The following is a 15,128-nucleotide window of genomic DNA, read 5'->3' as shown; positions in this document are numbered from 1 at the left end:
AGTCACTAGTATTTGCTCAGTGTCCTCATGATATTAACATGTACGCCGTGTGGCCATATGTCATGTATTTGATTATTTTTTGCTTAAAACTCAATCCTGTTACTTTCAGTCCTGTTACTCATATGAAAAATATCAGGAGTGAGTAAAAGTAACAGGAGAGTCCTCTGTTTTGTTGATTTAATTGTGTGAATATTAGTTGATATAAAACTATTCACCTGTATCATGAGTTTTACAGTTGAAATGACTTAAATTACCATACTTGCAGGGATGTGACTTCATCTTTCGTCTTTGTCTTTCTTATCTTTTGTAGAAGATGGAGAGAGCACATACTTTGCAGGTGCCAGAAACACACACCCATAGCATGCTGCAAGGGAAGGAGTGAAACTCACCCTCTTTTCCCTCTTTTTTGTCTTTCCTTCCCTCTCTCTCTTTCTTCTCCTCTCTCTCCTTATTTCTATTTTCACCTCCTTCACTGTGAAGTACTATTATCACATACAACATCCCTTCAACACTTCAAAATCTCACTCACACAGGGCCATGTACACACTCTCTTTCTCACACACATAGACACACATATGGACACTCATTCCTGTTACTCAGTGTTCATTCCTGTTACTAAATTTATTTATTTATTGTTAAACCACTGTTTTCATCAGTTTTATTTGGTCCATCATTTATACAATTGTTAAATAAATTAAATTATTAAAAAACTGATATACTTGAGGCTTCTGTCTTCTTTTAAATAAAAAAAAAATGTTTTTAAAATTTTAAAATTAAAATACAACTCAATATAAAGTGATTCTTTCGTAACAAATATTAATTATTTGAACAAATAACCAGCCATTTCTTTAAAATAAACACTTTCTTGAGGTGAATACAAAGGAATTAATTGACATGCTTTTAAAACAGCACATGAGTTTTGGTAACAGGACTGAGAAAACATGTATCCATCTTCAGCTTTGAAACCTTGTAAAAAATTAAATAAAGTTGCCTGAGATTGACCAATACACATTTTGGATAGTTACATATGTGTAGTATTAGATTCAGTGTTAAAAAAAGATAAAAAATAAAATTTCATTTTGAAGAGTTTCAACGAGCAAATGTCACCAAATGGCCAAACTATACTTTGGGGGCAAATTTGCGCAATATATTCCTGTAACTGAGACAGTGGCACGTGGTAGTAGAAACACCATGGTTTCAAAACTTCGAATCATAATGCCTTGAATCAATGTAATGCAAGAGGGATGAAAGCGCCACCTGCTGGCAGAGAGTGACATTGCATTTTCATGAAAAGAAAAAGAAAATGTGCGTAAGTAAGTGACAGCTTCTAAATATTTTTTCTATCTTGCTAAAAGTCTTTGGGTCCTCCACTCTTCCCACAGAATTGTAGTTAGCAGTAATCTAGAGCATGTTTGAGCATGTTGTGCATAACTTCATGAGATTAAATAACCCATGCTAATAACCGGCTACCCTCAAACCGGTCTTTGTTTATTTATTTATTTTTTTGCCAACACGTAATCATAAAATCTTTAAATGTTTACTGCTCAAAACTAGTGAGGTATTAGTCTCTCTCATACCGGAACTGTTTATGAACTAGAGGACATGAGCTTGAGTTTTCTCACCAGACAAGATTGGCAACTTTAGCTGTCAGAATTGAAAGTATTTTCAGTTGTACCGTGCGCCATTTTACACCAGGGCGATTGATTAAGTCTGAAAAACCGAGTATCATTTAATATTTCTAGTTACCTCTGCAGGAATATACAGTTCATGATGGGAAACACAGACATGTTGGGAACCTGCTGAAACCTACTTTCTCATCAAGGTGAGTGAAGTTTAGACAGGTCAGCTGATTTTGAGAGACTTCCTCATTAAAGTAACAATGAAATGCCTTGTGAAATCCTAAACATCAAGTACTTAACGAAACATGATTTTCTTGAAATTATTATTATATTGAATTCTCTTTTTGGTAGACACATGCCCTATATGCTTAAATTACACTGAATTATCAGTAAAGATAGGAGGAGATATCCAACATTATAAAAGACACCACTAAAAAATAGTTAATCTTAAAATGGTGTAGTTTACATATTTATATGTCCAAAAAATGAGTGTTGTAAATTTTTTTGTACTTTAACATCTATGTTTAATTTTGTAATTTTTGCTTAGTGTCTCAAAATTAAATTAAATAATTATATAAATTATATAATTTCTGTGTAAATTAATGTAAGTAAATTAAGAGTTCTGTTTACAACCTACCTCACTACCAGGGTAAGATGGGGTATAATGACAGAAATATAAAACATTGACATAGTTTTCATATTTCAGTTACTAAAAAAATAATAGTATAATAGACAATGGAGGTTGTAAATTTTTTACGTTGGTAATGTTTTTGTGAACACTTTTTGGTTACATGTCTTAAACTTTGATAAATTTGATATACTTGTCAAAAACAAAGTGTGTTGTTGGGTGAGATTAACAAGAGAAGAGTAAAAAGTAAAAAGAGAATCTGCTAATTCAGATGATATTATTTCTGTCAATTCATTAACATGATTGCAAATCCAATGAAATGTTGGCAATTACTGATTACTAATCTGATTTGTTTTGTCTCCATAAACACATTCAAGAAAATAACACATTTTCTAATCAGATTTACCTGAGCAGCTCCATGAAGACTGAATGAATCATGGATGAGACACAAACATTCAGCCGTGGAGATTTTTCTCCAGGATGCAGGTACTTCAGTCTTCATATGATCTTAATGTTATAGAAGATACATTTACTGCACATAACAGTGTTGTGGGTGTTTGTCAGGGTTGGTTTAGTGATCTCTTGTCTTTATCATATTCTAGTGTGGGATATACAGTAGTTGGAGCCACTCAGAGTCTTTAAATACTGTCCAAAGACACACAGATAGTCAAGTCAGCTTTATTTATATAACTCTTTTAACAATGCAGAGTGTGTCAAAGCAGCTTTACAATGATAGCAGAAACATAATTTTGTCTGCACGGCAGCTCTAGAAGAAATTAGTGTCATTGTCCAGCTTTATTCATTATTGATTCATTTCCATTATAAAAATCATTAGGTATTCATTTAGTTCCTTTATACAGCAGCTCTGATTTTAACGTAAAATCAACCATATTAATTCTTGTCTCTACTCTGTTATCTCTGTTCTGTTGTCTGTATTCTATTAAAGTCAATTTGAGGGTGACAGATCAATCTCACCGGAGCCCAGCTGTGTGTCCGTGAAGAGTGACCGGTCTATGGGAGAGCCAATAAACTTTAAGGGAAAACACACATCAACTGATCTGAGGTACAACATTTTTCTTTAGACAGACAGAGAGACCACAGACACACACACAAATAATCCATGTATGGTAGAATTTGGCAAATACCCACTTATTATCTTATTAAGTTGTTTATTCATATCAGATACAATGCGTATGATACAAAGTTTACTTTCTTATCCCAGTTCACCAGCCACTTACGTTTATTTCGGGAAAAATGGATGAATTTATGTAATGTAAATCCGACAGATATCCTCTGTTTTATCAAATAACATGATCAATAAAGATGTTTAAACAAAACACATTCACTTCCACATATTTGACAATCGGAAAATATCATATAATTCATGATATAGTTAACAGGTTTGTGAATATTTTAAATAAAAAAAGGAAAAACAAAATACACACAATACCTGTAGCTTGGCTGCATGACGCGTCACCAAGGAATTAATTTAAAATAATGTTCTAAAAAAACAGGGTTTACCAAACGGGGGTTCACGAGGGAATTGCAAATTGATGACAAGCAATTAATTAAATTATAATTAAATCATTAAAAATCAAACAAATACTATTCAAATAAAAAAATCTAAATTTGGCAACAACATGTAATATTTTATTTCTTTATTCTGCATGTGACCATTCAGTTACAGAACTGAACACGTCTGCTCAATTCAAAGTGGGCTGAAGGAGAGTCGCACCTCACTTTACCCATTTCGCCTCACCTTTGACTGACAAGATGATGGAGGAAAATTTGGTTTCAAAGAGAAATGTAAAAGCGCCTAATTAAGCGAGTTTATGATTGATGGTACTGTTTTGTTTTTGTGCTTTTTATTAAGAATAATAATGAATTCATCATTAATGAACCCATCATTAAAATGCGTTCACGGGCGTTCATAACCATGCGTGTCCACTGGTGCGGTCGTGAGCATTTTACTTTCACTTTTGAATTAGTGATTCAAAAGCCCCTGTCTGTTAATTGACGGATCCCTCTCCGAACCCGCCTTTGAAAAGTGCTGAGCTTGGTTAAGTAACTACTGTTTAAGGTCAATTAAGACAAAGCTGCACTCTCTGGCAGAATTTACAAAGGACTCACATACCCTACAGTTTTGACAATCTGCTCATCTTAGTAGATGAATGTTCAGACTGCATTGTTCTAGCAGTACAGTGTGTGTTCACCTGTCACAATATGAGTGACTGTGAGTCTTCTGACTTGAGTCTGTGTCTCCAGCACTTTAAGATTATTAGCATTACTTTTATTTGGTCTATCTGACCATTTCATTTTTCAGTTATAATGTCTTTTACTGTTGTGACAAATATTTTTACATTGGTATTGCCATAGCATTTGCAGTGCTGAATGAATGCAAAATATAAACAGTGCAAAGCAATAAATTAGGGCAAAAAAAAAAAGTATCATAGCTGTATAGAATAAAATTACAACTTGTGGACATTTTCAATAATGAAATGGTTATTCAGACTTATTTAAAACTGAAAAAATATACATTCCATACATTGTCTTTATTATATTAATGACAGCTTTACATAAAATCAATTATATGAGTGTTCTCTATTATCTCTATTCTGTTGTCTCTATTTTATTAAAGTCGATTTGAGGGTGACAGATCAATCAAACCGGAGCCCAGCTGTATGCCCATGAAGAGTGACTGGTCTATGGACAAACCAGTAAACATCGAGGGAAAACACACATCAACTAATCTGAGGTACAATATTTCATAGATAGACAGACAGAAAGACAGGAAAAAAGTTCTTATTCATTCATGAGTTTCTTTCAGCAGACAAATAAATCAAAATGAACATATTTGTCCAGGGATTTCTGGTTGAAGTGATGCAGAATGACTGCATATGAATCCTTGTCTCTGTTTTCTCTACTCAGTTGTATAGTCTCTGTTCTGTCCATGTTTGTACATAATAATTAAACAGTCTATAGACACTTGAGGAACATTTAGGGGCAGACACATGTCATCTAATCTGAGGCACAACATTTTGACATAAAGTTAATTTACTATAACTTTTACTTCTTTAATCTATGTTGTATTCTAATAATTTATTCTTTCAGTCATGATTCTAAACTGGTCCAAAGCACATTTAAATCAAATCTGCTGAAGAAGTTTCAGTGTCTGTATGAAGGAACAGCGAAGCAGGGAAACCCAACACTCCTGAATGAGATCTACACAGAGCTCTACATCACAGAGAGTGAAAGTGGAGAGATCAATAATGAGCATGAGGTGAGACAGATTGAGACACAATCCAGGAGAGCAGCAACAGAGGACACACCGATCAAATGCAATGACATCTTTAGACCTTTACCTGGACAAGACAAACCCATCAGAACTGTGCTGACAAAGGGAGTCGCTGGCATTGGAAAAACAGTCTCTGTGCAGAAGTTCATTGTGGACTGGGCTGAAGGGCAAGAGAATCAGGACATCCAGCTCATATTTCCACTTCCTTTCAGAGAGCTCAACTTGATAAAGGGCAAAACACTCAGTCTTTCAGATCTTCTTCATCTCTTTTTCCCTGAAACAATAGAAATGGAAATATCCAGTGAAGAACAGAAAGTGTTGTTCATCTTTGATGGTCTGGATGAGTGTCGTCTGTCTTTGGATTTTCAGAGCAATGTGATTTTGTGTGATGTGACTGAATCAGCCTCAGTGGATGTGCTGCTGATGAACCTCATTGTGGGGAATCTGCTTCCCTCTGCTCTCATCTGGATCACCTCCAGACCCGCAGCAGCTGATTTCATCCCTTCTGAGTGTGTCCATCGAGTGACAGAGGTACGAGGCTTCAATGAGCCACAGAAGGAGGAATACTTCAGGAAGAGAATCAGTGATCAGAGTCTGGCCAATAAAATCATCACACACCTGAAGTCATCAAGGAGCCTCTACATCATGTGCCACATCCCAGTGTTCTGCTGGATCTCAGCCACTGTTCTAGAGAAGATGTTGAGTGAAGCAGAGAGTGGAGAGATTCCCAAGACTCTCACTCAAATGTACACACACTTCCTGATCATTCAGACCAACATCAAACAAGAAAAGGACTATGAGAAGAAAGATGAAGACATGATTCTCAAACTGGGGAAACTGGCTTTTCAGCAGCTTGTGAAAGGCAACCTGATCTTCTATGAGGAAGACCTGAGAGAGTGTGGCATTGATGTGACAGAAGCATCAGTGTACTCAGGATTGTGCACTCAGATCTTCAGAGAGGAGTTTGGCTTGTATCAGGGGAAAGCCTTCTGCTTTGTTCATCTGAGCATCCAGGAACATCTAGCAGCTTTATATGCACACATTTACTTTATAAAGAAGAACAGAAATGTGTTTGAACAAATCACCAAACCAAGTCTGTTGTCTAAGGTTTTAAACGGGAAGAAATGTCATTTAATATCTGAGATTCATCAGACAGCTGTGGAAGAGACTTTACAGAGTAAGAATGGAAATCTGGATCTTTTCCTGCGTTTCCTTCTGGGTCTCTCATTGGAGTCCAATCAAACTCTCTTACAAGAACTACTGACACAGACAGGAAGCTGCTCCTACACCAAAGAGGATACAGTTCAGTACATCAAACTGAAGATCAGCGAGAATCGCTCTCCAGAGAGATTCATCAATCTGTTCCACTGTCTGAATGAACTGGGTGATGATTCATTGGTGCAGGAGATCCAAGATTATCTGACATCCGGAAAAATAAGAGAAACCAAACTCTCATCTTCACAGTGGTCAGCTCTGGTTTATGTGCTGCTGACATCAGAGCAGAAGATGGATGTTTTTGATCTAAAAAGGTTTATTGGAGCACAAAATACAGCAGATGAAGTTCTTCAGAAGTTGCTGCCTGTGGTTAAAGAATCCAGATCAGTAAAGTAAGTCACACTGACAACAATCACTACACTGATAAAACATGATCACATTTATGGTTTTAGCGTGTGTTTTCTAACCAAAGCAACACAAAGGGGAAGTTTTCTCATAATCCCATCACTGGTAGTGAGCAGGAGAGTGTTTAAGACACACTTACTAAAGCAGCTGAGGAGGTTTTTGTGTGTTTGTGTGAGAGCTGATGATTGTAGAGGTCAGTGTGTGAGACGTGATGAAGGATAGAATGTGATGGATCAAAACTGACAGCAAACAGCAACAGTGACTTTAACAGTGTAATTTTCTATATATTGATGCTGAATGATTAGGACTGTTTTACTGCCTCTATAAATCACATTTTTAGTGCACAACTTTTATTCTATAATTGCATATGGTATCAGTTCACCATGCTTCTTTAATCTTTACAGGTCAAGTTTTTGTGGTGTCAGAGATGAAGGTTGTGCTGCTCTGGCTTCAGCTCTGAGATCAAACCCCTCACACCTGAGAATACTTGATCTGTCATGGAATAAACTAGGAGACTCAGGAGTGAATCTGCTCTCTGGTGGACTGAAGGATCCTCACTGTAACCTGGAGATACTGTGGTAAGATTATGTAAATGTGTCAACATCCAATTTCTTCATATGGTCAATAATTAACAAAATAAACAAAAACTAAACAAGACTAAAAATTGTCCTGATAATTTTGTTGTTTAATCTTCAATAAATTATTTCCAAAGTTTTTTGACAGTTTTTACTTAATAATACTTATATGTGATGGATAAACCGTGGCTAGCTGTGCATTCAGGGTGATACAAGAAACTCAGAACTTCTCTGACTCAGCACCCATCCCAACCACACCATCATCCATGCAAAGATAAGGTATATTATAAGACTTGGGTTGGGCAATGTCCAATTTTAAATTTAAATTTTACATTTTATTTTAATTTAAATACTTTTAATTAAACAAGCACCATTCAATATAATTATTATTCATTTTTATTTTAATATATCTCTTTACATAAATATTATTTTCTACTTAAAACCTATAATTTTGTTATTTTACTTTATTACTTTATTTATTTTATTTCCCAAATAATGACTCATCCGGGCTTTCAAGTTGCACTTAAGGGGGGAAAAAAAGTAGCTTTCTTCCACTTAAAAAGATTTGTGCACTTTTAAGCACTTTTTGTTTTAATATGTCTCTTTACATTATTTTTTTTTTTACTTAAAACCTATAATTTTGTTATTTTACTAACCCAACTAATGACTCATCTGCACTTTCCAATAGGTTGCACATTAGGGGAAAGGAGGGGGGGGGAAGTAGCTTCCTTCTACTTAAGAAGAGTTGTGCACTTTTTATTTCAATATATTTCTTTACATAAATACTATTTTCTACTTGGCCGAGGAAAATTGTCTTTAAAGATATTTATCAACCAGACAAAAGTTAATTGACGTTCGCTGAATTCTGGGTTTATATGGAGTATAGCCACAGAGCTATGTAATAATGAGCACGATCAAAAGGCTACTAATAATTCATTAATATGGGCTTTTTTCTTGTACAAAATTAAATATTTTAAGTTAATTGTACAGTATTAGACATGTAAAAAAGACAAGATTCTAACAATGTCAAGATCAAATGTCTGACACGGTATTTTCACAAACTAACACACGTCACGTCTCTGGCATAGACTACAGTATTTAAAATAACACGTATGCATTAGTTAGCTCGCCGGAGCTCGCCGCTGGCTCTCATTGAAAATGAATGACTTCCTGTCACTTAGATGCTGTGAACACATGGTTACAGTCTATGGTGTCGATCCGCAAGACTCGCAGCGGAGCGGGAGGGGGGGCGGGGGCATGTCATCACAATGGTGTTTCTCCATCGTGATGTCGGTCAGCCTAAATGTCGGTACATGTAAATGTAAAAGAAAAAAAAAAAACTTGGTCCGTAACCAATGGGCACCACTTTGCATAATTCTTCAGAAAATAAATTAAAACACTGCTTATTATCAATAAAAGCTTTGCTTGACGGACACAAATTACATAAACTAATAAATGCCAGAGCCAAAGTCACAATGCCAAATGCACCTGTTGCCATATTAGCCAGGATAGAAGTTACCTAAATAACAACTTAAAGTCTAAACAATAATCAGGTTATGGGTAGTGGGTAGTTATCTAGAGCCAATAATGTCAGAATAAGTCTGAATAAAATAAATGTAACAATTCATTATTAGTCAGGTAAACATATATCATGCCAATTACATAATCAGGCAGTTCAGATATAATCACAAAACATCACATTTACAGACATAAGTCTAAGAGTAAAATATGCATACCTGACATCAGTATGATTCATAGTGCTGAGCGTATGGAACTGCATTTCTCCTGGACAGGAGAGAAAGAAGCTTTCCCACATCTTCACTCTGTGGGGTGTGGAGACAGATGCCTGTGTGTGTTTGTTTTATCTGTATCTTAGGAGATCAAAGTATCTGAGCTTCTCCAAGCCTTATACCTGCTATTGAATGTGTGATTTCTGTAATCCTATGAGATCAATACAAACAAGGCTTGACATTAACACCCGCCAAATGCGGGTGGATTTCAGTTGTGCCGGGTAAGACAGCCACTCCTTCTAGCCACATTGGCGGGTTGAATATAATTTTATATTTTGCATTGTTATTGGCTTTTCAGTAGACAGGTCATAGCAGCGAACACACTGAGTGTCATGTCTTGTTTTGGTGTTGTTTCATGTTCACTTTTCATGGTTTATGTTATAGTTATGCTTTTTCATTGCTTTGGTTGTTTTCCTTGTTTGGCATGTGCTTTTGAGTCATGTGATTTCCCATTGCCCTCATGTGATCATGTCATGTGTTTCCCCTGTCTCATGTGTCATGTTCTCATTAGGCTTGTTCGAGATGCATTGGTGCTGCGCAGACCGATCGGTGTATGACATCAAAGTACCGCGAGAGCGATTCAAAAGCATAAGAAATCATTTGCTCTCCAAATGCTCTCGCAGTAGTTTAATGTCATACGCCGATCGGTCTGCGCAGCGCTGATGCATCTCGAACAAGCCTATAGGTTGTCATTGTCATGTGTTTTCAGTTCTGTCCTATCATTGGTTCTTTGTCTTGATTGTTCATAGGTGTTCCTTGTTTGTCACTAGTCTCTTTGTATAAATAGCCCTCATGTTTCATTGTTCTCTTGTCTAGCTTTGTCCGTGTAACCCGCTAATGGTCAGTGTCAGTGTCAGTAGTCAAGTCAAGTCTTTGTTTTTGTTCTTGTTTTGGGATATTGTTAATAAACTGCACTTGGGTTCTAACTACACTTGCCTCCAGTGGATCCTTCAGTTACACTGAGATGATCATGCTAAATTTCTGACACTGTCAGAACATTATCGCAGGCTGTCATTGGTCACAAGACTGTGACAATGGGCATCTTTGAAACTCTTTCACTGTATGACGTAGGGCTACTGTTTAGGAGCCACAACCATGTCAGTCGCTAACATGCCCTTTGAGGCCAGGGGAGTGAGGTTTACACGCACAGCTAGCTAGTTCCTTACGTTACACTCACCCCCTCTAAACTTCATTACCATCCGGGCCACGGCAGCAAATGTAACTGGTCCTGGCGGTGGCTTCACATACAAAAACCATCTGGCGGTACACTTGAAGTTTATAGGGTTAATGTTTTAATTTAATTAATTTTATTATATTTAATTATATTATTCATCTGTATAGTATCTTTATTCTGTTCATTTCTATTTAGGGATGTCAATTTACACAAATTCCCATGATCGACTGGCGTTTAAATTAACGAACAAATAATACAGTGAATAATAAATTAGCCAACAGCATGACAGGGTGTGCAAATGCTGCTCAAAACACCATGTTCCTTACCAAATGAATGAGAAGTGTTTTAATGTAAATAAAGGGATAGTAGGATTGTAAAATTAGTTAATGTGATTGATAATTTATTAAATTACTTATTTAATAATCGAATATAATGACTGATACAACATGTCACAAACACCAGAATAAATCAGCCCTGGCACTGTAGCCACATCAGCCCACATTACCACGCACACACATTACCATAGACACACAATACCACGGACACACATTACCACGCCCACACATTACCACGGACATGCGCATTCCCACGTGAAAAAGTACACTTCCATAATTTACTTAAAGTATTATTTTCACACACAAATTTTGTACTTTTATATACTAAAAATTGTTTTTTAGTACTTCTTAAGATAATGCTAAGAACATCTTAGTGTACTCAACTGTGCTATTTTGAGACACCATTTAGTTACCACTTGTAGTACACTTGAACCCATAACACTACAAATACATAAGATAGTATGTTAAAAGCACATTTAGTTCTAATTCATGGTGTCTCAAAATAGCACAGTTGAGTACACTTAGATGTTCTTAAGATTATCTTAAGTACAAAGAAGAATTTTATTAAAAAATACTATGGAAGTACTATGGAAGTACAAAATTAAGAACAATCTATTAAGTACAAAATTAGTGTGCGAAAATAGAGCACTTTATGTTCATTATAGAAGTGTACTTTTTGGGTTGCTATACATTTTGACGTGTTTTTGACTATATTGCAAGTCTGTTTATGGTGAATCCCACCGTATCTTCTGATATTTCAGTCATGTAATTCAGTAACAGGCTAGCTAACACTTGTGACCAATTATCACGAAGCAATGACATTTTAAAATATACAGGGTTATACACAAAACTTACAACTGTTTAATACAAAAACAAAACAAAACAAAAAAACACTGGAGCAAAGTATTGTGAATTACTTGAAAATGACTAGCTGTATTTTCAGTTTTTTTCTCACCTCTACAGCACTATCCTCCGCTGCAGCAGCCGAATTTAATCCCTTTGAAAAGAGTTTGGTTAATTTTAGGCATTGGCAGCGTCGGACATGAGCCTTTTTTTTTTGCATTCTTAAACATTTTAAACAAAACCCATCCTGTTGCGCTGTTGGCCTGTAAAAACTAATATATATATATATATATTCCTTCAGTTCCTTCAAACTTCTGTCTCACTGCTACATTTTGTTGGGTTATGGGTTTTTTCCTCCAAACTGCCTCATTTCAGAAAAATAGTACAGTGGAGGGCGGGTCGATTATAAACATCTCTTACGTTTCTCACGCAGTCAGCGAACAGTCATGCTGCAGTTTTAGGAGAAAGAGTAAATACTTTGGACAATGCTTAAATCAGGCTGGACCTGTTAATGGTGCCGTGGATCAAGTCTCTCTTTCTGATTGTGAAGTTCCTGTTTATCTGAGCTGTAGAACTTGAAGAGAGAGACTAAACAGTGTCATTGTTCTCTACAGGTTGCGTTATTGTGGTGTTAAAGATAAAGGTTGTGCTGCTCTGGCTTCAGCTCTGAGATCAAACCCCTCCTCACACCTGAGAGAACTGGATCTGACTGGAAATAACCTAGATGCATCCAAAGGATATATGTTCTTTGATCTGAAGATGGATCTACATTACAAACTGGAGGTGAATGGGTGAGTAGTGATGGTTAAAACTTTAACGAAAGTTAATTTAGTTTCTTCATCTTAAGTTAATTCCCTGCTAATGGTGTCTTGCACACTATAAACGTTTAATAAGAGTTTCTTTTTATTTCAAAACATCTTTTGCTTTTATCATTGTCTTTTTATACATAAATTATGTATTTTGAGAGATTGTCAATTGCATTAGAAGATAGTGGTAAATATTTTTTCATACAGTCATACAGGATTATAGATAAGGGTCAAGGGTCATCATTCATGGTGATTTGGATGCAAAATCAAAATCTTAATGTTTAACAACAGCTTTAAAATTCATGTATCACAGTTTTATTTTATAATCTCTCACTTAATAGTCTAAGTAGTTTTGTTTAGTTCTAAAGTGGATAATGAAATAATGTTGTGCACATTTGACTGTCTGTGTTTTATTTACAGGTTAACAAGAATCACTATCAAACCTGATAATTTATTCAATCATTTATCCAAAGTCAAACATACTTCTACTGATTCTTCTGATCAGTGTTTCAAACCTAAGTAGCGTTTGATGATAATCAACAAACTGCTGTTTCCTGCAGGTAATTTCTGGATGTCTGTAAACTACCGCTGTCTACAATGTCAGAAGCTTTTGTATATAGTTTTAAGACAAGCCATTCTATTGAGCCTCTAAACACACAAAATGAGACAAGATAAACACATTTAATTTAAAAAGAGAAACATGAGTATGTTACTAGAAAACTTACTAGAAATGTTTATGGTCTGTAATATGTATGTATTATAGATGTCTTTATAACATACACACATATTAAGAACATCTTGATCTCCAGTGAATTTAGACTTTTAAATGCTTGTCAATATTTGATAAGAAGGTAGACTGTTATGGAGTCAATTTAAAACATTTAAAGCATCATTTGCAGCGCTTTTTTGTTCTGCGTTTCAGTAAAGTGTGTGGTCGTGATACCGTTTTCCCTTTGCGCTTCACTTTTCTGTGCATTTCTCTTTATTTCATTGTTTTGACCTGGGGTGTCTTCAGCGGGCCTGGTCACACCTCCCTCGAGTGACGTCATCTGCTTGAGATGCAGATCAGCACAGATGAAGGCACCATGGCTGAGAGAAATGCGGGTGGATTGTTTCCTTGTTTCACTTTTACTTGCATTATAATGTGCATGATTTTATTGTGTTGACTAAATGTCTATTAAAATCTTTTGCTTAAGTTAGAGATCGTGTTAAAGTGGTGTTTATGATTAGCCATATAGACTATGCCTAACCGGTTTGATTAGAAAAAATAACGGTTAATAACAGTTTTTTTTTTTTTTTTTTTTTTACTTTTTTGTTTTTGCATGTAGCCTACTTAATAATAATAATAATAATATGTACAGCATTTTATTAATTAAAAAATAAATATGTACTCCACAGCAAAACCTCTAAAGTTAACAGTAGGCCTATTCAGGCTATATAAACGTCAAGCACGAATTTAACACATTAAAAAACATTTCTTTTTTAACAACCTATATTTGTCACTTGTCTGTCTGTTTTTCACTTTGTTCGGTTTGTCACATGTTCTCCTTAGACAATAAAAAAAACCTATTTCTGTTTTTCCCCTTATTTTACCTCTGTTTATGCATGTTAAAGCTGGCATTGTATACTATGAATATGGTGATCTGTGACAAATCGCTTATGTTCCTCATCTGTAAATCACTTTAGATAAAAGCATCTACTAAATTAATGTAAATGTAAATCTACCCAGAGATGCTCAATAATATTCAAGTCTGAGGACTATGATGGACATTCATAAACTTTTGTTTTTTGAGAAGGTTCATGATGGATTTTAAAGTATGTTTGGCGTATGAATTCCTCAACCTCTCTTCAGATTCAGTTTCTTCACTGACTGTGGGATATTAACTTCCAGAGTTTGTTGGTGTTTAGTAGAATCCGTTCTTCTCTCTCCCTTTACACTGACAGCGACACAAACCCAGAAGCATAACCAAGATCCACTGCCATGTTTAGATGTTCTTTTCTTCACATTCTTCTCCCTTTTTTTCTCCAAACATACTTTTGGAGATTGTAGCCAACAAGTTCAGTTTTAACTTCATCAGACCACAATACTTCACTCCAAAAAGACTGGCTTATCTAAGTGTTTTTTACAGACCTCAGACATTGGGTTTTGTGATGAGATCCCAGGTCAGGTTTCTTTCTGATGAGCCTTACATGCAGATCATGTTTGTGTGATCAGTACCGGAGCAGCACGACTCCTGTGCCAGTTCAGTCTGCTTGCGGGTCTTTAACAGTGATTTGGGCCTTTTGTTTTGTGATCCTGACCAGGACAAGCAGTACTAGTGAAAAGTTTTCTTGTTGATGTTTCTTAATGATGTTTCAGTGGAGTTTGCTACCAGGAACATGGGGTTTGTGTGGTCCATGTTATTATAGCAATGTTCTCTAAATGTATACTGAGAGCAAATAA

At 35.7% G+C, this 15,128-nt stretch overlaps 1 protein-coding gene across 4 annotated transcripts; it reads left to right on the top strand.

Moving 5' to 3' along the window:
- Positions 1–234: 234 nt before the first annotated feature.
- Positions 235–14,244, top strand: LOC125276004 (NLR family CARD domain-containing protein 3-like). 4 transcript variants are annotated; one of them, XM_048203401.1, is made up of 10 exons: positions 235–1,313; positions 1,755–1,822; positions 2,648–2,733; positions 3,194–3,310; positions 4,886–5,002; positions 5,359–7,149; positions 7,567–7,740; positions 12,494–12,670; positions 13,106–13,245; positions 13,701–14,220. In XM_048203401.1, exons 3-9 carry the CDS (start codon positions 2,684–2,686, stop codon positions 13,206–13,208), a joined length of 2,529 nt encoding a protein of 842 aa, XP_048059358.1. In that variant the 5' UTR covers positions 235–1,313; positions 1,755–1,822; positions 2,648–2,683; the 3' UTR covers positions 13,209–13,245; positions 13,701–14,220. The 4 variants fall into 4 exon arrangements, with proteins under 4 accessions (XP_048059358.1, XP_048059356.1, XP_048059357.1 ...); XM_048203399.1 differs by having other exon boundaries at positions 1,743–1,822; XM_048203400.1 differs by having other exon boundaries at positions 1,743–1,822; positions 2,625–2,733.
- The last annotated feature ends 884 nt before the right edge of the window (positions 14,245–15,128 follow it).

This window comes from Megalobrama amblycephala, linkage group LG9, assembly GCF_018812025.1.
Source record: "Megalobrama amblycephala isolate DHTTF-2021 linkage group LG9, ASM1881202v1, whole genome shotgun sequence".
Classification (NCBI taxonomy): Eukaryota; Metazoa; Chordata; class Actinopteri; order Cypriniformes; family Xenocyprididae; genus Megalobrama; species Megalobrama amblycephala.
Note: the sequence above shows the minus strand (reverse complement) of the source record. Positions and strands in the feature narration are given on the sequence as shown.